Raw genomic sequence first — 24826 nt, forward strand, 5'->3', positions numbered from 1 at the left:
GAGCTGTCAGTACAGAGCCCAACGTGGGGCCCGAACCTGCAAACCGCGAGATCATGACCTGAGCTGAAGTGGGTCGCTCACTAAGGCGCCCCATAGTAACATCATCTGAAGTATTTGAACAGAGCCGGAGATGGCTCTCAGGCAGACACTGAAGGCCAAGTGGAGGGGCCCGCGCTCACTCTGGCAGTCAGCCGGAGACCACCCTCCTCCGAGTTTAGCCATGTTGCACACCCGAAGCCCGGGTAACTAGGGCTCCGTGCTGCCCATGACACCCGTGCCTTTGCTCTGCCGCACACCCTTTCCCTGGAGTTGAAGCCAGATCTTCTCTCACCGCTCCACTCTCAGAAGATCAGTTTCCCCATCCTGCACGGAGTGACCCCTGACTCCCTTCCTTGTAGGTGCCCTGGGGCTGGGTGCCCTGCTGCAACACAGCCGGGAAGCCATAGCCCTTAACATCGGTCCATTGGCCCAGAGGAGGTTTTTTGGAACATAATGGGAAGAATGGGGCCCAGAGCTTTCTCTCGCATTGTGTGTCATGGGGCCACGTTACCTTCAGCCTGCAGCGTAGGCACTGCCATTAGCATGCTCTGTTTCCGAGCTAGAGTTAGAAGGCCTGGGCCCAAAAGGAATTTATTGATCCGGCCATTGAGAGGCCCTCATGTTGAGCCTACACAAACCATCCACACTTGTTATCAGTTTACCAGAGTTATGACGCCTGTGAGCCCTTGGCAGTTTCAGAGCTGGCTCCGTGGGCGCACCGCAGGCTGGGCTCAGAATGCAAGCGTTGCTACAGAAGACCACACTCAGGGCCAGGCATGGGTACTTGCGAGCAGAGAAAGTTGCCCTTTGGGTCATGACCCTCAAGACACCTTTTGGCAGGTTGTTACTGTTGTCAGCCTCCTGGTCGTCGAGGCTGCTTCTCTCTTGCCTGTCTGTCTTCATTCATTCGTTTGCTTACTGTCTCCCACCACCTCCCCCAGCGCCTAGAACGAGGGACACAGTGCCCCCCCCCCGGGAATGGTGACTCTGGGCCCTGCGCCCCTTCCTGCTCTCTGGTGTCAGGGCCAGGATCAAGAAGCCCTGATGGTTCATGTGGGAGCGTGGCTTTTCCTAACCGGGCTGAACTTTTGTCTAAGAGTTATACTGTCTTCTGAAGTCAGTAAACTGATTAAAATCACTGAGTTTTAACGCTAAAACGGATTTTAGAAATCGTCTTAGGCCTTCCTTTTACAGCTGAGGTCAGCAGTTTTAAGTGACTTGAACACAGCCGGGCACAGCTAGCTAGTGACAGAGCCGGAACTCAGGAAATGTGCTTTCGGTCAAAAGCTTTTTTTCTGCTTCCTGTGCAAGTTATAAGAAATAAAGGGCATCCTCAGGATGGTCTTCTTAGCATCCACTCATTCTTCACCTTTAAACCTAAGAACTCCAACTAGAACATACAGATTTCTTTGTTTCTAAAATGTACATTAAAATGTTAAAGAAGCATTTAGTTAAGGATAAAGTTTTCAATCGAGGTGATCTGTGTGCTTGCTATTTTACATCACATACATAATTTTTCTATAATTCTTATTCCTGATTTTAGAAAAATAGGTGATTTGCTGTGGTTTTTGTTTCACAGTGCCATGTCCGTTTATGATGCTATTCCATGTACGGATGATGCCTTTTGTAATTCCTCATAGCACTTTGACCCACTGAGAAAAAGGAACTAGATATTTTCTAAAGAAAATTGAATTACTAGTTAACTGGGGGAGGAAAAAAAAAAAGCTTCCCTTATATTTAAATGACCAAACAGGACTAGAGTCTCAGAATTTGGATTGTCACAGCAGTATTCAAATACACAGAAGAAATGTTAAGCATTTCTTTTTCTTTTTCTTTTATTATTATTTTTAATGTTTAGTGTATTTTGGGGAGACGGAGACAGAGGCAGAGTGTGAGTAGGGGAGGGGGAGAGACAGAGAGAAATACACAGAATCTGAAATAGGCTCCAGGCTCCGAGCTGTCCGCACAGAGCCCAATGCAGGGCTCAAACCCACAAACTATGAGATCCTGACCTGAGCCGAAGTTGGATGCTTAGCTGACTGAGCCACCCAGGGTCCCTTAAGCATTTCTTTTTAAAAATAAATTAAAGCTGAAAGTAATTTTTCTTGAGTAGAGAATTGCTCTACACAGATGCAAATTCAATTTTCCTTGCCTAAAACAATTGTGTTTGGTGGTGGCATTAGATAAGATAATTTTGTATTCAACATATGACAAGTGGTCCTATTAGCATGTTATTTTAGCGCTGTGAATACCCAGGTTTTCAGTAAAGAAGCATATGGGCCAAGATTTCATTTTTTAGAAAAATATTAAATCATGTTAGGGCATTTTTATTCGTTAAGAAGGAATTCATATAATCTAATTCCACCAGGTTTTAACCTGTCACATACTCCATTATAAACATTTATAAAAATGCTTTAAATGCTAACAAACCTTGGGACCCCTGGGTGGCTCAGTCAGTTGAGTGTCTGTCTCTTGATTTCAGTTCAGTCATGGTGTCACTCACAGTTCGTGGTTTTGAGCCCCCAGTCGGGCTCTGTGCTGACAGCGCGGAGCCTGCTTGGGATTCTCCCTCTCCATCTCTCTCTGTCCCTCCCCTGGTCGCTCACTTTCAAAAGATAAATTAATAAGCTAAAAAAAAGAAATGCTAACAAAACTAGTTGGATCAACATGGGTTTTAGGCAGTGTAAAATGACATAATGAAAAGTAACCCAAACCCACTTTCTACAATATTACGGGGAGGGGGGGGGATTTAAAGCTGTTTTTAAAAAAAAATCTTTTCCTTATATAATATTGTGGTTGTGGTTAGGGAGCTTGCTGGAACCCTTGAATCATATTGAGTTGAGTTTAGCTACCAGCTCCTTCCATTTGCTAAATAGGTAACCATTTGAAAATAAAACTCTAATGCTCAGTTTCCTCATCTGTAGAAATGATGATCATAGTTCCTACCGGATAGGGTTGTTTTTTGCATTAAATGAGAAAATGAATAGCAAGTACTTAGGATAATGCCTGGCACATAATAAGTGTTCAATAAACACTGGCTACAATACTATTATATAATTATTTCAAAGAAGGTATTATAGGCAACCTTGATTTATAAAACAATACAGGGGCACCTGGGTGGCTCAGTTGGTTGAGCAGTTGGTTGACTCTTGATTTCAACTCAAATCATGCTCTCATGGTTGGTGGGTTCGAGCCCCTCTTCAGGCTCTGCGCCTACAGCAGGGGACACGCTTAGGATTTTCTCTCCCTCTCTCTCTGCCCTTCCCCCTTAAAGATACAAATTAATAGGCCAGCCAGTTCTCTTTCCTCTTTGGCCATTTTCTTCCCTCACCTGCATGGGAATCAGTGCTCTAAAAGCCCTCCTGATAATAACCAGTATTTTTCTCAGTGAATTTTGTAGCCTACTTGACAAAAATTAATGAATGAATTACATGTGTAACATGTTTTTCAGGAGAAAGGTGAATTCTTTCTCTTCAGAATTCATAGGAAACCTGTTGACTTTGTTTAGTGCAGTATTTCCCAAATTTGTTTGACCATGAAAGCCATTTTCTACAAGATACCGGTTAACATCCTATAAAACTGACCTCTACCCATTGTGAAATATTGCTCTATGACTTTTTTACAATTTTAAATGCTTTTTTCTTCATTTTGAGAGAGAGAACTAGAGAGCAAGCAGGGGAGGGGCAGAGAGAGAGGGAGACAGAGAATCCCAAGCAGGCTCTACACTGCCAGCTTAGAGCCTGACACTGGTTTCGAACTCACAAACCATGAGATCATGACCTGAGCTGAAATCAAGAGTCAGCCACTTAACCAACTGAGCCAACCCAGGTCCCCCTTGCTCTGTGATTTTTGAAGCACACACACACACGGACACACACATATCCTTTAGATGTGATTAAAGCTATTTTGGGAATGATCTTTCCATTAGATTTTCTTGGGTATTAAATACATCACAGTCTTATTTTATACAAATTTGAATCATTCAAATTTGAAATAATATAGAAAAAATAATGAAATTTCACTTTTGTGTAAATTTTTAACTGTTAAAATCTTTAACTGTTAACAGTAAGCTACACAGGTCTTAATTGGCTTTATTCAGTGATTCATGAATTGGGTTGCATCCAATCTAAGCAGATAGAAAGGAGCTCGGAAGAGCTGTACAAGGCAGAGATTTTATAGGCAGAAGGGAGCAGGAACAAGGAAGTTGGACTGGGCATTTGCTGATTGGTTAAAGTAGGGCTACTTTCCTTATATGGGACAGAGGGAAGTCTGGGAGCCAAGTCAGGGTACCTTGTGCTGATTGGGTGACCTGGGCCTTGCTTTTCTGGGAGAGCCCAGCCAAGAAATGTGTGCACTTTTGGTTTGCTGAACTGAGTGGCCCCCTCTTGGACACAGCCTGGTTCCTTTAACAGAACCAATGTGCACAGTCCCAAGTGAGACGTTTGTTAATAATTGCTAGTTTCACAGCTGCATGAATTACATGGCGGCTCACAAGGCAGCTCGACTTTTAGCAGTCAATTGAAGTATCTACTATCTTTTGATAAGTTTAGTCTTGAATTTTGCAGTTTTTAGAGCCTTGTCCCTTGCACCGTGTGTGACTGACTTTGTAATCAACGTTGTGAAAATGCCTGATTCATCCTATGAGGAGGATCCACTTAAACCTTAACTGAAGGCCAACCTCCATCCAAAGAAATTGGACCCAACTAGGAATCCTACTTTTGTTCTTAAAACGATGAGATCTTCAGGGAAAACGCCTCAGATGACACTCGGTGCGGCTTATGAGAGAGATTTAGAAGTTAAAACTGTTTCTAATTTGGGAGTAGATAATAATAATATCAGATTAAGAGGGGTTTTTTTTCTTTTGCCATGCCAATAATTTGAAATGAAAGGACTTTTCAGCCCATTTCTGACTTTTATAAGTTGTCCAACCCACCTATTAAATTCAAGTCCCTGTCTTCAGTTGTGCCTGTGTATAGTCATTGAACCAAGTAGATATTCTTTGTGTTTTAATATTCTTCAGGGTTTGGGATCTGACATCCCCAAATACCTTTTCCCTTCTTTCTAACGTTTTATTTTGAAGTAAACATAGACTTATAGCAGAGTGGCAAAATTGTGCCAAAAAGTTCTACATGTTCTTCATCTGACTTCCCCTAATGTCGACACCTTACATAGATAGTTTTCGGGGCACCTAGAGGGCTCAGTTGGTTAAGCATCTGACTCTCAGCATCATGAGGTCAAGCCCCTTATTGGGTCCTGTGGTAGGCATGAAGCCTACTTTAAAAAAAAAAAAAAAAAAAAGATACAGTACAGTCTTCCAGACCAGGCAGTAAGAAGTGTTGGTACAGTACTATTAAAGCAAAGTCCTTATTCAAATTTTACCAATTTTTCCACTAATGTTCCTTTTCTCTGTTCTAAATCCACTTCATGATCCCATATTGCTATTAGCGGTCATGTCTCCGTATCCCCGAATATTCTAATTGTCTTCAACTTACATCTGAAGAAGTTCCAGGTTCTGCAGAACGGAGAAAGGAAGACACTGTGTATCTGCACGCTTGCTGTTAGCTGACAACCGTCATGTCTCATTTTCAAGGTCTCTGCCTGCTCTCCTGCAGGCGTTCGTGTGTGCGTCGGCTAAGGGCTGCGATGCGGGCTCTCCTTCTTGAGACACAAAGGTTATTTTGAAAACAAGCAGTATTTGCCAGAATATTTTATACGTGTCCACTCGAAACACACACAAGCTGTGTTGCATACGCACATAACAGTATTACAAGATTTTCTCAAACATGTAGTAGTTTCATGTTGCTTTTGAATACATCCACCTAATTTGGGGTCCTCCAAAAATGGATTTTGTGCTTGTGTGATTTGGGGGTTATAAGCCAGTAAGAAGAGAGGAATTAATAAGTGTGGAAGCTAGAAAGCGAATGTCCCAATTAGTGACTAACTTAGTGGACCCACATGAGCTTATTTATTTCTCAGCCAGTTGTGGGAGAAATCTGAGCAAGAATGCCATTTACAGCACAGAAATTTCAGAAGTTTCAGAAACTATCAGCTCCTGGTGGAAGACTGGGAAACCCTTCCTGGACTGCCTGCCTGACCTCGTCAAGAGGAAAGACTTAGAGATACACACGTTAGGGATTTCCCCAACAAATCGCTTACCTGACTGAACTAGAATGAATTAAAGTCCTCGGCCCCCCTCCACCCCGCCCATTCAGAACCACTGGTTTTTAGCTACCTTCCCCCGCCCCCCACTCAATCCTTAAGTGTGAGCAGACGACCAAGGATAGCTAGATTCCGGAGGGAACCCTACAATGTGCAAAACAACAAAAAGAAACAAAAAAGAAATTGGGAATGAAAGGAACCTTTTTCTTCCAAAAAACTACCAAAACAATAATCTGTAGCCTCAGAGAGATAAAGAGCAGATACGGCGTCTGCAAAACAAGAATGAAGTTTAAGAGGGGTGGAGAGTGGGGGATTCAGAGAAACAAAAACGAGCCCTTGAAATGAAACACATGGCAACAAAATGAAAAAATACTTTGTGGGAGGGCTGGGAGATGAGACTGGAGAAGTCGAGGTCTGCAGTTACGGTCTTACCCACAATTCTGAGCTCCAAAAATGTTCTGAAAGTCAGATGATTTTTCATAAGTTGGCAGCAAAACTCAGCCTGTATATATCTTTGTCACATTTATATGAATGTGCATAAGAAAATACCACTGTCCCAAGTCTCACTGAGTTACATTATGGTTTCTACATCCATTACTACCTTTCTAAAATCCTGAAAATTCTGAATTCTGATATGCATGGGCCCCAAAGTTTTCAGATAAGGAATTAAAGGCCTATATCCCAGAAAATAGAACCTAAAGGCAGAGAGATAGAAAATAAAAGAAAGCAGTAAGAAAACTAAGGACCCATCCAAAATATCCAATGCCTAATAATGCAAGTCCCAGAAAGACAAAATGTATAGGGTTGCAGTCATCAGTGAAATAATTGAAGAAAACTTCCCAGGACTGAAGGACATTTCATTTCCATCTTAAAAAAGAGCATAGAATTACCAGCCAAATAGACTAAAATAAACCCACATTAAGCTTTCCTTCTTTCCTGTATGTTCATCTATTTTTGTTAAATTCCACATATTGAGTGAAATCATACAGTATTTGTCTTTCTCTGACTTATTTCACTTAGAATAATATACTCTAGTTCCATCCATGTCATTGCAAGTGGCATGATTTCATTCTTTTTCATCACTAGTATACCAGTGTGTGTGTGTGTGTGTGTGTGTGTGTGTGTGTGTGTGTGTGTGTACACACCACATCTTTTTTATTCATCCATCAGTCAGTGGACACTTGGGCTCTTTCCATAATTTAGCTATTGTTGATAGTGCTGCTATAAATATTGGGGTGCATGTGCCCCTTTAAATCAGTATTTTTTGTATCCTTTGGATAAATACCTAGGAGTGTAATTGTTGAGTAGCAGGGTAGTTCTATTTTTGACTTTCTGAGGGGCTCTACACGGCTCTCCAAGGCGGCCGCACCAGTGTGCATTCCCACCAACAGTGTAAGAGGGCTCCTCTTTCTCCACATCTTCACCAACATCTGTTGTCTCCTGAGTTGTTAATTTTAGCCATTCTGACTATCTCCTCATGGCGTTGATTTGTATTTTCCTGATGATGAGCAGTGTTGAGCATTGTTTCATGTGTCTGTTAGCCATTTGTATGTCTTCTTTGGAGAAATGTCTGTTCATGTCTTCTGCCCATTTCTTATCTGGATTATTTTTGGCAGTGTTAAGTTCGATAAGTTCTTTGTAGATTTTAGGTACTAGCCCCTTTATCCAATATGTCATAGGAGAAGGGAAGGAAAAATAAGATAACAGAGAGGGAGGCAAACCATAAGAGACTCTTAACTACAGAGAACAAACTGAGGATTGCAGGCGGGGAGGTAGGTGGGAGATGGGCTCAGTGGGGGTTGGGCATTAAGGAGAGCACCTGTTGGGATGAGCACTGGGTGTTGTATGTAAGCGATGAATCACCCGGCTCTACTGAAACCGTACTACAGTGTATGGTAACTAACATGAATTTACATAAAATCTCAGAGAGAATAAATAAAATAAATAAATAAACCCACATTAAAGCATACCACTATGAAGTCTTAAAACACTAGACACACCAGACAGTCTCCAAACCAGAGAGAATGTGGAGAAAGAACACCTCCGGATTTCTGAGCAGCAGCCCTGGAAATGGCACAACAGTTGAGAGTTGCCTTGAAAGTTCAATTTACAATTCTATACCCAGTCAAACTATCATTAAAAAGGGTTGATTCAGTAGATGCTCTCAGACATGAATCAGATTCTCAAGAAACTTACTGTGTTGAATTAAATTTCCTCTTTTCCTCTGCTTCCCCTTCAGCCTCACAGAGACCAAAATAAGAAGTGAAGTCATCCCAGAAAACAAAGGGAAAAATACATTTTGAAGAAATGGGATAATCCATAAAGTTTATTCCTGAACTAATCAAGGATTCCTCACCGTCTTGGATTGCATGTTGAGTGTTGCTCTGATAGAGCCTTGGGCGGCAACACTGCTGCTTGTGTTGCCCACAACTCTATTCCAGACCGTAACAGCACTTTCGTTCAACAGTGTATAGAGATTGCCATTGTTTCTTAGAGAAGTCAGAAAATTAATCGGTTTTGCAGTTACACGAATTTTAAAAGTATGAGTTCATCAAACCAAACAAAACATTTTTAGTTCTCATTTCTAGATAGAGACTTTGAGACTACAAATCCCACTTGCTCTTCTGTGTAAAAAGCCTGTGCTCCTCTGCAGTGTATCCAGATGGCCAGCTCCCACTGGGGCAGCCGGGTTGTTTGAAGAGTGGACGTGTGGACAGTAATCCCAGGAGGGCGCCGTGGCCGGTCCTCGCTGTAAACTCTCAGGGCACAGACTCAGGCCCCTTCTGTTTTCATCCTCTGCCCAGTGAATAAATTAGGTCAGAAAATGACCACAGAAGGGAAGGACAGAACTTGGGAGGCTGGTGGTACAGTCAGTAGGGTTGCTCAGTAGCTAACCGCAGAAAATAAAGCGGACTGATGGCGTGCACAGAGATTTTTCTCAGACCAGTGCACTGGTCCCCTTTGCACAAAGATACAGCCTACAAAGTGTCACTTACCTTTTCTCTCTGACTTGTCTATTCCAACAATTAGTAGTCTGTATTGAGGTACACTTAATGTTGAGGATGTCAAATGGGAAGTATCTTGTTCAGTTACCTTCTGTGTCTGTCACCTATTCCTGTGTCCGCCGGGTACAGCCATCTGCTTTTTCAGCCCCTGTAAGTGTCAGTTTGGGAGTGTGCCTTTGCAGGTTTTCTTCCCCTTGCTTTTCCTTTGTGGCCTGACCTGCTCCTCTTCCCTCAAGAGGGAGCATACGTGTCACTGTTGTATAGCTTTCCCTGTCCCTCATCCTCATGCCTGCCCCCAGCCTCGAGGAGGTCTGCTCCTCCAGGTGAGGGCGCTGAGAAAGAGAGTGGGGTCTACTCATGCTCTCCCTTCTGATGAGGAGTGCGGGACAGGAGGCGGCCAAGTGCGGGAGGGCCCGCCGCCTGCTTCCCAGCCCCTGCTCTGCCGCTTAGTGTGTGACCTTGGGCACCTGCTTCACCTCTCTGTGCTGTACTTTCTGCCTCTGTCAGCTGGGTAGTAACAGTGCCTGCCTCATCGACTAGCGCGAGGATCAGAAAAGACAGTACATGACGTAGTGGTTAAGAGCATGTCCTCTGGGGCCGAGCTGCCTGTGTGTGTTTGAATCCCTAATCCTCTGCTTACACAGCCTCCGTGTTTCTCGGGTTCCTTATCTGAAAAGTGGGGTCAAAAATGGCACCCCCTGGGGTGCTTGTGTGGCTCAGTTAGCATCTGACTTGATTTCAGCCCAGGCCATGTTCTTGGGGTTGTGGGATTGAGCCCTATGAGAAGATGTTCTCTGTCTCTCTCTCTTTCCCCTCCTCTTTCCCCCTCCCTCCGTTCCTCCCTCGTCCCCCCTCTCCCCACTTGTACTCTTCTAGTCTCTAAAATTAAAAAGAATAAAAAGGAACTCCTACATTCTTATGTTTACAAAAATGCCATGTTGATGTACAAGAATTACATTAATTAAAATACATAAAGTATGTAGGCCAGTGTCTGGCAAATAGTAAGCACTACTCTGTAAGTATCAACTGTTGCTGGCTTACAGAAGAGTCTGTCATCCAGTATGCACTCAAGAAGAGTCTTTGCAGCTATCCACAGTCGGGTGTGAGTTAGCACAGCCACTTGGGGAACTGACAGTCTCTGTTAAGGCTGAACTCACATGTGTCCTTAACCCAGCAAATCCTAGATGCATACGCACCCGGCAGAAATGGCCGTGTGTGTGCATCAAAAGACAAGAATGTCACAAAAAATTTTTAAAGGAACATTATCTTTAATAGCCAAAATTTGGAAGCAACTCGAATAAGTCCTGTATGTTTATAAAATGTGAGAAGAATGGATGAATTACAATAATGTGTGTATGTGTATTACACACATAGACTGTGTAAACGGAGGCAAACAGAAGAGTAGTACGTGCCGTATCATGCCTTTTCTTCTTTCAGCCTTCCTTCCTCCCTTCCTCCCTCCCTCCCTCCCTCCCTTCCTTCCTTCCTTCCCTCAAAAACCGCCAGAACTAATCTCTGGAGTTAGAAGTCAGGGTAATGGGGACTCTATCACAAGGGGACAGTGACTGGAATGCTCCTGGTGTTCCGTTTGCTCGATCTGATTTGATGGTTACATGGGTGTGTATTCTTTGTGAAATTCATTCATGCTTATGATTTGTGCATTTGTATCTATGTATGTTGAACTTTAGTGTTAAAATTTATATTAACTCATAAGACTTAAGAATTTTGGAAATGATAATTTACTTTTTCATCTTGCCAAATGTCCCTAGAATTAAGGACTTCATACTTTAAAAAAACATAGGTGTAAGCTACAAGGCCAGAAAGTCATCCAGTCTGACCTCTGATCATAAATGGTGTCATCAAAGCTGTAAAATCTCCAAGTAACAAATACCCTGGGCAGCTGCCTTTGAAGTAATCATTAGTTTTCATTTCTCCTGCCACCTCACGTGTATCTTACAGATTACATGAGTTACATATAGAAGTTATATGTAAAACTGTGGTTTGAAGCTAGTGTCCATCTTTTCAACTTTTATCAGTGATACACTGACCTCCTGCAGATCATATCTAGTGGTTTTAAAGTGTGATTGAAGGGGCACCTGGGTGGCTCAGTCAGTTTAGTGTCTGATTTTGGCTCAGGTCATGATCTCATGGTTCGTGGGTTTGAGCCCCGCGTTGGGCTCAGTGCTGACAAATCAGAGCCTGGAGCTGGTTTCCGATTCTGTGTCTCCCTCTCCCCCGCTTGCACTCTCTCTGGCTCTCTCAGAAACAAATAAATCTGCCGCTTCCCCCTCTCTGTCTCTCTTGCTCTCTCAAAAATAAATAAACATTTAAAAAAATGTTTAAGTTTGATTGAAGAAATAGCTTTATGGCTCCAGCTGTGAGACAGAAGAGACAGGTTTGAAGGTGCTTGAATGAGCATTAGTCGTAATTGATGCTTCTGCCTGTTGCTTTGGTGCCCGTGATGCCGTTTTAGCAACTTAGTGAATTTCATCTTTGAAATGGAATTTGTTTTGTTTAGTCTGCATTGTGCCCAGATTGATGATTGAAAACCTTACACTTTCGCAGAACATTGCTTCATGGCTCTTCCCTTTTCTCCTATTTTTATACCACATGAATCATTGCACATTTAAGCCATCTGCAAGCCCTGAATGGAATGAGATAAAAGCTGCCATCGCTTAGATTGACACTTGAAAAGCTGGCATTCATTCCACGTTTATTCCTGATTATCCTTTATTTTTTAACATCTCAAACTTCATTTCAAGTTGGTTGGTAACGTCTCTGAGCCAAAAGTATCTGTGATTCACAGTTTCTTTTGCTTGAACATGGGGTCACAGGGAGGGAATCTGCTCTGCGTCACTCAGAAGACTCTGTTAGGGACTCAGTTGTAGCTCACTTGAGATAATAAGAACAGCAAGTTCCACTCTTGTTTTAAAAGCATGTCGGTTTCATCAGCTCAGCGAGCCCTCCGGTTTGGCATGCACTTCATAGGGAATAGTAAAAACATAAGGTTTCTAAATTGCCAGATGAATGTGTTTTGAATACCTAGAATGTATCACACCCATTAGATAGTTGCCAAAAGTATTTCTCAACATAGCAACTTTCTTGAGGATTTATGGGTGTGTGTGTGGTGGGGGGGATGCCTGGGGCGTTGCTTTAAAAGACGTGGAGGATTAGAAATGCACGCCGCGCTGTACACTGACCTAGCATTTCCCCACGTCTAGTAGGTTGCGCAGGGCCCGCAAAGCCTGTCCCAGCAGATTTTGTAAAATGGGGCTCTGCTCTGGGCTGCCGGAGCTCGGGGGCCCCTGTGCCGACATCAGCTGGGATCATGTGGATTAGGAGCAGCATGCAGATTGGGTGCCTTCAGGTGGAAGCCGAATGCCCACTATCGTTAGGTGTCTCCCCTTTGTGACTAACACTATGATACTTATTTGGTGGCGCAGACGTCATAAACTCTGGAACTAATAGACGGAGTGAAACATGAAAATATTCCCCTTTTTCCTGAAATGATAGACCAAAAACACAATGATCACCGCAGCCAAGTCCAATAGACTCTTCATTTTCAAGATGGAAAGATTTCAGAAATGGAAAATTCCACTAAGAATTAAAGACCGATGGTACAGGTTTTGTATCTTTCATACCTAACGGATCTCCTTGTGATCTTGGATATTAGTATTTCTATGTAGTATTTCTGTTTTCTCCCCTTTCACTAATGTACGTACTATAAAGACTCAAAAGACCTAAATTTTCTTCGTGAACTATAGCAATTTGAATGCAGGTAACATTTTTGGTTTGTGGGTTTTTTCTCCCTTTGAAGGGACAGCTGTAGTTTTTCCTAAAGATGCACTGTTTGAGAACGCTTGGGGTTGGGGGGTTTTAATTATCTTACATAACTCTTAGGAAGTTGTTGTATTTCTTTTTCACTCAATGTTGTCTGTTTCTTTGCTTAGCAGACAGAAGGGGGCGCACAGACAGATGGCCAGCAGTCACAGACACAAAGTAGTGAGAACTCAGAGAGCAAATCCACCCCGAAACGGCTGCATGTCTCTAATATTCCCTTCCGCTTCCGGGACCCCGACCTCCGGCAGATGTTTGGGGTAAGTCTCTGAAGCCCGTTTGTGGGTTTAGCAGTGACAGTTTAATTTGATCTGCCAGGTGTGTTGTAGGTCCTCGGGACTCTAGGATAAGACTGCAAACAGATTGAGGTGAATCAGTGTTTTCGTCCATCTTCAGGAACTTTTGTCACCTAGAGCTGTCACTCCTGTTGTCCCAGACGATGGCTGTGCAGGTTCTCACATGCACGAGGTGACCATGCCAACCCGGCTTGCCCGGGACCGAGGTGTGTTGTGGGACGTGAGCCATTTGGTATTAAAATCAGGACAGAGGCGGGAATCCTTACCTTTGCTAGTGTTACGAGCTCAGTGACCTTATGTTTGGGAAGCAGAAAGTACCTCTATTCTGTTTGTACTCCCTTGCTCGTGACTCAACAGCGCCAAGGCCAGGCTCTAAAATCAGGAGTAGGGGGTTAGTTGGCTCCCTCCGCCGCATCCTTCCAGCTGCTCCCGGAACCACCGTCATGAAGACAGTGTCATAGCCAAGATTCCAGTTATCGGCAAGTGAACCACTGCTGGAAATCTCCGGGTGTTTTCTGGGCTCGTGTGTCGTTTCCTGCCTTAGCTTGAGCAAACTCTTGACTTGACCGAGGATTCAGAGTTCATGGTTTAAAAAAGCCCTTTGCCGTTATAGCCGCAAGCGGCTTTGTCAGAAAAGCAGGTGCCCCGCTTGAAGTCTTGGTTGTGGCCACTTGGTGTTGACAGGACCTAGGAGCACGGTTTTGTCCCTGACCGCTGGTGCCCGGAGTATTTTCTACACCGAAGCCAAGGCCAGCGTTGAGCTTTAGGCAACGTTCTTGAAGTACTTGACGGGCCTTTTGTAGAAAACAGTAGCCAGCTGATCATCTCTACTAGAAAAGAGAGCAACAGAAGATAAAAAGGGCAGCGTAAGGAATTTAGGTTATGTTTAGGAGGAAATTTCCCAGGGGTATGAGTTACTAGGTTCTCTACTGAATTATCAGAAATAGTATGGAATCCTAATCTCGGGAGATCGGTGAAAATGGGGTACCTTCCCATCTGCCAGAAGTGTGTTTTCACTCGAGTCAGAAAAATTGTGCGCATTGAATTGCTGCCTAGGCCTGTTACCAGTGATTTCTTGAGACGTATTATCCTACACAGCTGCGAGGTATGCACAAAAACTTTTCCTTGCAGGGGACACCTGGAGGGTGACCCTGTCTTCCTCTGCCTACCCTACGGAGGACAGCACTGGTGAAGGGCAGGGACTCCGTGCTCCATTTTCTTAGCTCTGCAGACTTGATGAGATGTTTCCCTCAGCTTCGTTTCCCTGAACCTTACATGAAAGGAAGGCAACCCTCGCCCTAGCAGGATGGTGTAAGGACGCGTTAGAAAATGTAAAAGGAGGCAAACTCTAAAACACCACTCGAGGGGCGCCTGGGTGGCTCAGTTGGTTAAGGTCCAGCTTCGGCTCAGGTCATGATCTCACGATCCATGGGTTCAAGCCCCGTGTCGGCCTCTGTGCTGACGGCTAGCTCAGAGCCTGGAGCCTGCTCCAGATTCTGTGTCTCCCTCTCTCTCTGATCCTCCCCTGCTCACACCGTCTCTCTCTGTCTCTCAAAAATAAATAAAAAACATTTTTAAAAAATTTAAAACACACTCGAATCTTAGTTTTTTTAGTAGTCCTAAAACTAAAATTAAATGCCCTCTTACCCCATATAAGACATTTTCCTCTTTCCTTTATTTTCCTAATGCTCTGTTAAATGATGAAATTGGAATTGAGCCCAGAAGTCTTACTCTAGAAAACTTGGGCTGTTTAGTACATGTTTTCTGATACAGAGAGTAATAATTCAGCCCAATGGGAAAGTATGATTTGTTTCCCTCTTTTCATTTTTTTAAATTTTTTCGCACTTCCCAAAATCCAAGTGACATTGGGGCGCCTGGGTAGCTCAGCAGGTTAAGCGCCTGACTTCAGCTCAGGTCATGATCTCATGATCCATGAGTGTGAGCTCCGCATCAGGTTTTCTCTGCCCTCAGCACAGAGCCTGCTTCAGATCCTCTGTCCTCCTCTCTCTGCCTCTCCATCTTGCGCACGCGTGCACACACACTCTCTCTCAAAAATAAACATTTAAAAATATATGTGTGTTAACATCCAAGCCAAGTGACATAGATAATTGGGTCTGGGAGTCCAGTGTTCAGAGGGAGGTGTGATCAAAAAGATAGCTGGCGACGCACCGCACGGCTCCCGTCGGCTGCAAACACTGAGGACAGCGGTCACCCACATGCTCTCCTCCAGACGACGCCTGTGTTTTATGTAAGCCCCCCTCCCGTTTCCTGTTTAGCTACCTACCAATATCATTCCTTAGGCTTTGTGTTTTTAGCTTTGTTTCATTTTCCAAATGTTAAAATACTTAACTAAGTACAAAACAAAGCTATTACTTAAAAATGCTCTTGATAATGTCCACTGCCAAAAGATTGAAGTGGCAAATTAATGAAATCCTGTCTAATGTCCATGAGTGATTAAGAACAATGGAAAATAGCATGTAGTCTATAGAAATGAAACCAGATACGTATTTATTAGCTTGGACAGCTGTTTATAGTATATTAAGTTAAAAAAGTAAAAGTAACGCATGGAAACGTTTCCTTAACAATACGTGTCCGAGGAGAAGCTGGTAAGGCGGTGCCAGGAGGGTAAGGTGGCGGGTTTACTGAGTTTCTTCACGTTCCTTTTCCTCTTTTCCTTTTTATTTATCTGTACTTTCTGACCTCTTTTTTTTTTTCAATTTTTAATGTTTATTTATTTTTGAGAGACAGAGTGAGTGTGAGCAGGGGAGGGGCAGAGAGAGATGGAGACACAGACTTCGAAGCAGGCTCCAGGCTCCGAGCTGTCAGCACAGAGCCCGACATGGGGCTCGAACTCACCAACTGCGAGATCCTGACCTGAGCCAAGGTCAGACGACCAACCTACTGAACCACGCAGAGGCCCCCGACCTCTTTTTTTTTCTTCCTACTTTTGTAAATTAAAAAAAAAAAAGGAAAAAAAGCCTTCAGTAGTTTATCTTTCTACTCAGGATTTGCTTCTTAAAAACTGGGACCTTTCGAAAAATTAAAGACACAGTTAGGAAAACCCTTAGTTCTTATCCTCGGAGAAGCGTGAGGCTGCACCATGTGTATCTTCTAGAAACAGCTTCTGCCATACAGAGGGGGATGCATGAGCGGGTGAGCTGAATAAGGACTGAAAAAGGAGGCATGAGCTCAGGGAGAAGGAAAAATCAGAAACCAGTATTGGGACCTACCAACAAATAGAAAGTAACGTGGAAGTTAAATAAGAAGTTAAAAGAAAAGAAAAAAAGAAAGGAGTTATTTCAGGAGAAAATAAAGTGTGTGGTTAAAAAGCTGACCATGAATAAATGTTTTTATTTTTGTCTCTGCAGCAGTTTGGCAAAATCCTAGATGTAGAAATAATCTTTAATGAACGCGGCTCTAAGGTAAGCTGTCTCTGAGCATTAAGTGTGCTTGGTTCCTTTTTAGTTTTGTTTTAAATAGTAAGTAATCAGAAAACTAAAGCTCTTCCTCAAGCCTGCAGAAAGTCTCCCAACTTCTCTGGCTTGGATTAGATTATCTCTAAAAATAAGCTACCACATGTCCAAACTTTATTCTAGGACTTCCACGGGGGTGGGGGGTGAGGGGGGCGAGGAAGAGAAGTGTGAGGAGGACCGGGTGGAGGAGGCCCCAGCCCTTTATCAGACCGAAATCGCCCTAACCTGCTTATTTTAAAGGAAGAGAGAGAGAAGACTCAAGTGAAATTCTATATGAGAATTCTAGTGTGAATTCTACCAGAACGGCTTTCAAAAATCTGACTTTGAAATGACAGACTTAGAACAAATGTGATATTTCAGCTATTTGGTTGGCTTCCTCTCTCTTTGGAATAAATTTGACAAGGCATAAATACAGGGAGTAGTGACTCAGGAATTCATGGTAAGCTGAGTTCTACCCAGATAGACACACTTTGGGGGGATGTAGAACCCCTTCAGTGACGAATCTAGTCCGTTGAGTTTTTCGCATAAGGCACAGTCCGATGTAGGTACTCTCTTCTAAGTGCGTTCTGTAGAATGTAATTCAAACTTGTTTCCCCTCATAATTTACCATTTTAAATCCCCAATCTGTATGATTTAGAATTTCCACGCACTGAAATAAGCAGCAGTGATTTTAGGAATGAGGGGATGATGAAGTCTTAACAGTGGGGTGGCGAATAAATGTTTCATGAACTGAATTTCAGAAAGTTTCACTTGACAGTTTTCTTCCTCCTCAACAAATGAGATGCAGCCCACAGGCACGACCAGCTGGGACCAAGCTTGTGAATATTTACCTTGCTATGTTCACGGCAACTTGCATTTTCAGGATAGAACACATTTTGAGTTAATTTTTCATTTGTTCATCTCTCCTGAACTTTGAAAATAGCCCTTGGCTATGATTTAATCTCCAAGAATGCAATTTGAGAAAAGCTAAATAAAGCAAATAAATGAGTTAATATTTACCTCTTCAATTTCTTACTCCAAATTCACCATACCTTAGGAATTAATAGCATGTCTCTGTAGAGTCCTATATATATATATATATATCCATATATATCTCTGCTTCATCTGAACAAACACAAATGTATGTACTGTTCTAACACTCCTGATTATTATTCCCTTTAGAGAATGTAGCAACACTGATAGTGTTTAATTCTGACTATAATTATTGTTAATTATTAAAGAGGTAATTATACTCGAAGCTTCTAGTTTTCAGTTAAAACAAAAAAAAAAGATTAATATGCCTATGCAGAACTTTCACCAGCACTTAATTTGGTAAGTATTTTTAAAGTGAAATCTGTTCACCCTGTAACCAGTAAAACTATTTATGCTTGTAGTTTCTTCACAGTGGATTTCTGTCCTTTGTTGTATAGTTTGCTTGTATTTTTTGTGACCTTTTTAGATAACAAGGTGGAAAACGTCAATGATTCAGAGATGTATCATAAGTATGCAAAGATTATATGCTATACTACTGACCCAGAGTCGTAGTTTAAATGTTTGTAGTCGTAAGTGTATGCACTTAAACCGTTCTTAACTAGCCTCCGACAGCCCCAAAGCCCAATGTGATTTCATCAGGTCCTGGGGACTTGCTCCTTACCAAGAAAATAATTTGATCACATTCTTGTGAAGCAAAGGAAATTGATCTGTCTTAAGGCAGAGAGTCTTAAGGCTCCTTTCATGGACTTCAAAGATGTGCCTACTACCCAAAATTGTTTAATTTACCCACTTGAATTGCTTCCCCCCTGTAATTTTCATTTTTAAAGGACACAACCCTTCCTTTCTCTTGGGGGAGTCGCAAAGCCTTGTTACTTCTCTCCGTTGGATGCTGTGTCCTCCTTCCCTCGCATGAGGACACGTTTCTTTGGGCTGCTGCAGAGTAGACAGTGGACTTACTTGGCAACTGTCCTTAAAGCACAGAATTCACAGTTGCCTGGGTCTGCCTTTAAGGACTGATACAAAATCTGTCTTCGTCCTCTGCCCAGCTTCTTAACTGTCACACCGAAAGCTCTCGGCTTCACTGGGTTCCCCAGAACTGTTCGGAGACTTGTTCGCAGAGATTTATTTTGGAGTCATAACCTAGGTACCTCTTCTGGATCCACCTAACATAAACTAATAAGTACTTTTCCTTTTGTAAATAAAGTTCATTTTCTCCTTTCTTTTTGGTTTGTGGTTGACTATAAAATTACAACATGTCTTGAAAGGAACCAGAGATAAGGCGATTTAAGTGGTCCTATTGTTAAGAGTTGCTGGGTCTTTTTAAGAGTGCTTTTCTGTACACAAATTAGCCTGATTGAATTTTTTTTTTTTCTGAAGCAGTAATGGAAAAACGAGTCATAAAATAATTCTGAGATAAGTGATACTTACGTGTAAAACAGTTATCAGTGAAACAATCAAATAACCACAGGGCTCCAAAGCAAAAAGCATCTCTTTACCGTATCTTCTTTTTTATAATGAGACGGGCAGCCGCAGGTTTGAGGACAAACCCGCTTCCCAGCACAAGTGAGCGCCTCGCCCAGCGCCGCCCTGCGTTGCCAGCATTCTGCTTCGCCAGAGTGCCTGAAACCATGATTTCTTTGTTGTTGAGTATTTTCCTTGTTTTTCTTCAACCCTCATACTCGGGATTGGTTTTCCTAGATTATGGAATGAACACATAGCACGTACGTTCATATGCATACAAAAATATAGACATACCTTATTGTCATGTGATTTTTTTTAATGGTCTTTTTCACTCCGTACTCCTTTGTAAAAACATAAGGTCAGCTGTACCTAATTTCCTATGATTAAAACAAAGGGAACTATCCTTTTGAAAATGCTCATTTAGCATGTATGATGAAAAATGCTACCACTAAAAAAAAAAAAAATGCTACCACTGCCAAAAAATGAACTAATATCCTCAAATAGAGTCTAGAAAATGATTACACTGATATGTACAACGTTACTGATTCTCCAGATGTCACCAGTCATAACAAAGTGTTACTTTGACTGACAGTCCCATAACGTTTATGTTATGTTCTGACAAACAGAAACTTAGTATATTGGCAGAATGGCTGCGTCCTGGCTTATCTAGGACAGTCCCAGTCTGAACCTGCTGTCTCACCGTAATTGTTACTAATGTCCCTTCTCCCGCAGAGGGTTCCCGTTCGAACAACAAATTGTATTGCCTCTCCCCTTATAGTTTCTTCGAGTAACACCTTTTAAAAAGCACCCTTTTCAAAACCATTATAAAGGAAAAACATGATTTTTAATGACTAGATAGAAAACAAATCGCTTATTAAAAGAGCATGATATTCACTGATATTCTCGTGTATTTCCTCCTAGTCTTTTTTATCACTCAATCTTAAACAGAACTCTGAATAATGCTTACCTGGTTAGTGTTCTCTACTAGGTACTTTTAGTGACTGAGAACTTGCTGGTTTTCAAAAAAAATTTTTTTAAGTTTTATTGAAATTCCAGTTGGTTAACACTCAGTGTAATATTAGAGCCAGGTGTACAGTAGACAGTGGTTCAGCACTTCCGTGCATCGCCTGGGGCTCATCACATGTGTGCCCCTCAATCCCTATCACCTGTCTCTCCCCCCCACCACTTCCCCTGCGGTAGCCATCTTGATTTGTCTCTCCCTCTCCTTTTTTCCCTTTGTTCTCGTTTCTCAAACTCCACGTATGAGTGAGATCATGTGGTATTTGTCCTTCCCTGACTTACTCAGACTTCCCACCATTCTGTTCACTATCACCCAGCCTGGTAACAATCTGTGATAATTACCAGGCGTATTAAGTCAGGGAATACACACTTCCTAATGTTTATACTTTCCATAAAGTCTTGTCGACCTACTTTTGGCATAGCTGTGGCTTGAAGGGCCATGTGTCGTAGATGCTGACTGTAGGGGCTCTTCCCTTGTACAGACGGTGTCAATTATTAAGTTCACTAAAGGACTACAAAATAGAGTGCAGCAACGATGATGGAGATTTCCTGCAGGTTTTCAGCTCACGTGTTCTTACTGCTTCTCTCGGGGATTTCTGGAATGATGGGGGTCTTAGTTCAGATTAGGCTGCAGTTCAGGCTGGAGTTAAGGAAGATGAAACCCTAATCCTGTCCCCAGACACAAGTAACACGCTGGGAGTTCTTCCCTGTTTCCCTGGGTTTTGATTTCGTGCAAAGGGAAATGATTTATTTCTTTCAAAATATGATCAAAAGACTGTCTTTGAAATTACACTAACTAGACCTTTGCTTTTCAGTAAAATTGGATAGGTAATGCTGAGGTGAAATGGTTTTCATTATGCTTAAAACTGAATTAATAGTGCATGTATTTCCAAAGGGCTTAGTTTGTTTTCTTTTGTTACCATCTTACGGGTTTTAGTTTTCTTTTTCTTTTATTTATTTTTTAATTTCTGTGTTCTGGCCATACCCAGGAGAACGTCTGCTTTTGATTTCTCCCTTAAAAGTTACATGGTAAATTTTCTTTCTCATTCTTCTGAGATGGAAAAACTCAAAGATTATATGAACTTAAGAATATTTTTACATCCTGTTGCTTGTTATTTATTGCAGCCGGAGGCCAGACTAAAAAAGGTGGCAGTTACTCGGCTCCTGTAGGCCCTTGATGATAAATGGATGTGATAAGTGTTGGTCACACTCAGTAGAAGTTTAGACAACAGCGTGCTCCCGATAAACCACACTCCTCAGCTTCCAGAAGGCAGCTAGGATGGCTGGTAAATCACTACTGGGCCGCTGGTGCATTTAAATTACTCACACAGAAGGCCTTTGGGAACTGAGAGCCCCAGGCGACAGGATAGAGGATAGAGACCCGCGGAGCCCTTACACGGGGCAAGTCCAAATTCAGGTCTGCTCTTGGTGTAGAATACTCACCGCTTTCAGAGACTGAGCAGAAAAAAGGAATAGTGAACATCTTACTAATGTGTTTGGATGATAGCACGTCGCATGTATGTTATCGTAAGTAAAATACGTTATGGAAATTGCTTTCATACAATTTTTACTTTTTTAATGTGGCTAGTAGAATATTTAAAATTATGTATGCGACCTGCGTTATATTTCTGTCTGGTAGCACAGGTGTAGACAAACATGTCAACATCATTTATTTTTAATCAAAAACAAAGAAGCCTACTAAAAGTTTACTTTTTGTTTATCTGGGGGTTTTTTGTCTTCTTAAGTATCTGAAGTATTTGCTCTTGTTAAGAATTTGAGATTAAATTGTAGTTTGACTTTGTGGCTGTTCGGACTGGTTATTATGTTTTCCTGATTGATACATTATATAATCATTTTGAAGCTCTTCTAAGGAAAAGTATAAGTTTTAGGCATAATTTTATTCAGTTTTTCTTTTCAAAGCAAGAGATCCAAGACTTAATGTGAATTAGATTTCTAATGAAGAGACATTAAAACATAATTTCATTTAAGCCTATTTTCCTGTTAGTAACTTTTTAAGCCTGGATAATCCATGAATATCTTTAGCTCGATTCTTGGCACATTTCAAAAATGTTAAATTTTACTGAAGGAATGGTACATTAATTTTTTTTTTCTTTCAAGTAGGGCACCCAGGTGGTTCAGTCGGTTGAGTGTCCTACTTCAGCTCAGGTCATGATCTCCCGGTGTGTGGGTTCGAGCCCCACGCCAGGCTCTCTGCTGTCACCACAGAGCCCACTTCAAATCCCCTGTCCCTTCTCTCTCTGCCCCTCCCCGACTCATGCTCTCTCAAAAATAAACATTAAAAATTGTTTTCAAGCTTTATTTGAGGTAACATCCTTGAAACCAAATTGTAGCTACATTGATGGAAAATCACCTGTCTAAAGTTTCAACACGAGAGGAAATATTAAAGAACAGCTCTGGAAATGCTGGTTTTACTTCTTACCTCCCTAATCACAGACGTCTGGGATGCAGATTTCCCATTGCTTCTGAACAAAGTACCACAAAGTTGGATGCTTAAAAACACAGAAATGTATTATCTTACAGTTCTGGAGGTCAGGGTGCTGCAGGGCTGCTTGAAGGACTAATCCCTCCACTCCTTGCCTTTTCCAGCTTCTGGAGGCGGGGCCCGTGTGCCTTGACCTCTAGCCCCACCTCCCATCTTCAGAACCAAAGATGGCCAGGCCCGTCTTTCTCAGGCCGATACACCCAGATTCCGGCTCTCCTGTTTCCGTCTTTAACTTAGAAGCACCCTTGTGATTACATTGGGCTCACCTGCAAAATGCAGGATAATCTCCCTATCTCAAGATCATTAATTTAATCACGTCTGCAAAGTTCCTTTTGCCAGGTAAGGTTGTAACATTCACAGGTTCCAGGGATTAGGGCGTGGCCAACTTTGGGGGCCATTATTCTGCCCACCACAGAGCCTGCTTATCTACAAAGGAAAGCCAGAAATCCTCTTACCTCCGCTCTGCAGGAGCAGCGAGACCTTCTTCCTCTTTACCCTAGGGACAGATGCCTGTGAAGATTGCTTTATTTTTGTATCTTTGGTATCTAGATTAGCATTTCCTTTGGAATGTAAGCACTTCTCTTTATAAAGCGTTTGAAAGTGAAATTTCGTCCCAGAATATTAAAGTTCTTATTGAGAAAATCTTAACACAAGCAGACTTTGATGTTAAACTTTGTCATTTAGCTAGCTCTAGAATGTCCGGGCTTATGACAGCACGCCGTGTTCTTGGGGGTGTTATTACATCAGAGGGGTCCTGTCAACACATTACCGAGAGGAGGATCACAGAACACATTTAGCAGTTAGATTTGAGAAAGAAAACGACAAGGATTTTAAGATAATGTAGTTTAGTTCATAGGATACCGAACTTTGGTTTCAAAGCTTAATTTCTAATTTTCTTACCAATAGCTGTACGAAGAAGGCCTTGTTTGATGCTTGAGTACTTAACACAGTTCGACTCACTTTACCATAAAAATGAAACCAGCAGATTTATCCTTTCTACCCCACGGTTGTATTCAGAAGGCAAACAGGCATGTGAGAGGATGGACGTGTAGAGACCGTCCTAATGCTGGCACTAAACCCGGAGGGGTCAGTCTCCGCATAATCTCTTAGCAGCTACTAGCTTCTAATTTACTAATTTAACCCAAGGCATATAACGTTTGAGACTGAGGATCCATTGGAATTCGGTTTTAGTGCTACTGCAGCGTGATAGAAAAACTCCTCACTGCGACCTTTCTTGAAAGGTGGTTTTTTTCCTGTTGGAGGACTCTCCAGAAATGGAGAGCTGGCTTCCTGGGTCCAGCAGACGCCAGCAGGATGACAAACAGTGCTGATACTTAGGAACTTGAGACCCAGCAAACACCTCCAGTGGCCGATGCGGCTAAAACCCACTGGTATCCAGGGTGCTTCTGAAAGTCTGTTTCCATCGATGTTTTCAACACGCTTATATTCTTTTTTTTTTTTTCATAATATTTTATTGTCAAATTGTTTTCCATACAACACCCAGTGCTCTTCCCCTCATGCTTACATTCTTAAGGAGAGTATTAACTAAAATTACCCCATAGCACCTCAGTACTTTTTAACATTTTCCGTCGGCTTAGCATTGCATTTTCCAGTATTTGTGGTGATTTCCCAATTACAGACAGAGATCATCCCTTGGGACCCTCCATGGATCACCACCCAACCATATAATCAGTTAGCATGCAAAGTATCAGAGCCTTCAAAATGTTGGGAGTTGCTTTTGTGAAATCTTTTTTTAATATTTACTTTGAGAGTGAGAGAGCGTGCCCCAAGCAGGCTCTGCACCATCCGCACAGAGCCCGACACAGGGCCCAGTCCCATGGACTGCTAGATCATGACCTGAGCTGAAATCAGCAGTCAGACAGTTAACCGACTGAGCCGGTGCCTCTGCTTTTGTAAAATCTTCTGGAGCAGTGCACGCTGTGTACCTTCCCAGTTGAGAACATGTTAAATGTTCATACGTGTTGTATGTTATATAGAAGTACTCGTGAAGCAGCAGAGCACAGCTTCCTTAGGAAAAAATAAATAATAAAGGGTTCCAGA

At 42.3% G+C, this 24826-nt stretch overlaps 1 protein-coding gene across 14 annotated transcripts in view; it reads left to right on the forward strand.

Annotated features, from left to right (window-relative positions):
- RBFOX2 (RNA binding fox-1 homolog 2) overlaps positions 1 to 24826 on the forward strand; it is a 275300-nt gene that overhangs the window by 221694 nt on the left and 28780 nt on the right. For 10 of the 14 annotated variants that reach the window (XM_029953601.1, XM_029953603.1, XM_029953608.1 and 7 more), the window contains 2 exons: positions 13154 to 13300; positions 16705 to 16758. In XM_029953601.1, coding sequence (XP_029809461.1) covers positions 13154 to 13300; positions 16705 to 16758 — 201 coding nt within the window. The remainder of the gene's footprint in view (positions 1 to 13153; positions 13301 to 16704; positions 16759 to 24826) is intronic. The other 4 variants (XM_029953609.1, XM_029953598.1, XM_029953600.1 and 1 more) reach the window with 1 other exon arrangement.

The sequence above is a fragment of the Suricata suricatta genome, chromosome 10, assembly GCF_006229205.1.
Source record: "Suricata suricatta isolate VVHF042 chromosome 10, meerkat_22Aug2017_6uvM2_HiC, whole genome shotgun sequence".
Classification (NCBI taxonomy): domain Eukaryota; kingdom Metazoa; phylum Chordata; class Mammalia; order Carnivora; family Herpestidae; genus Suricata; species Suricata suricatta.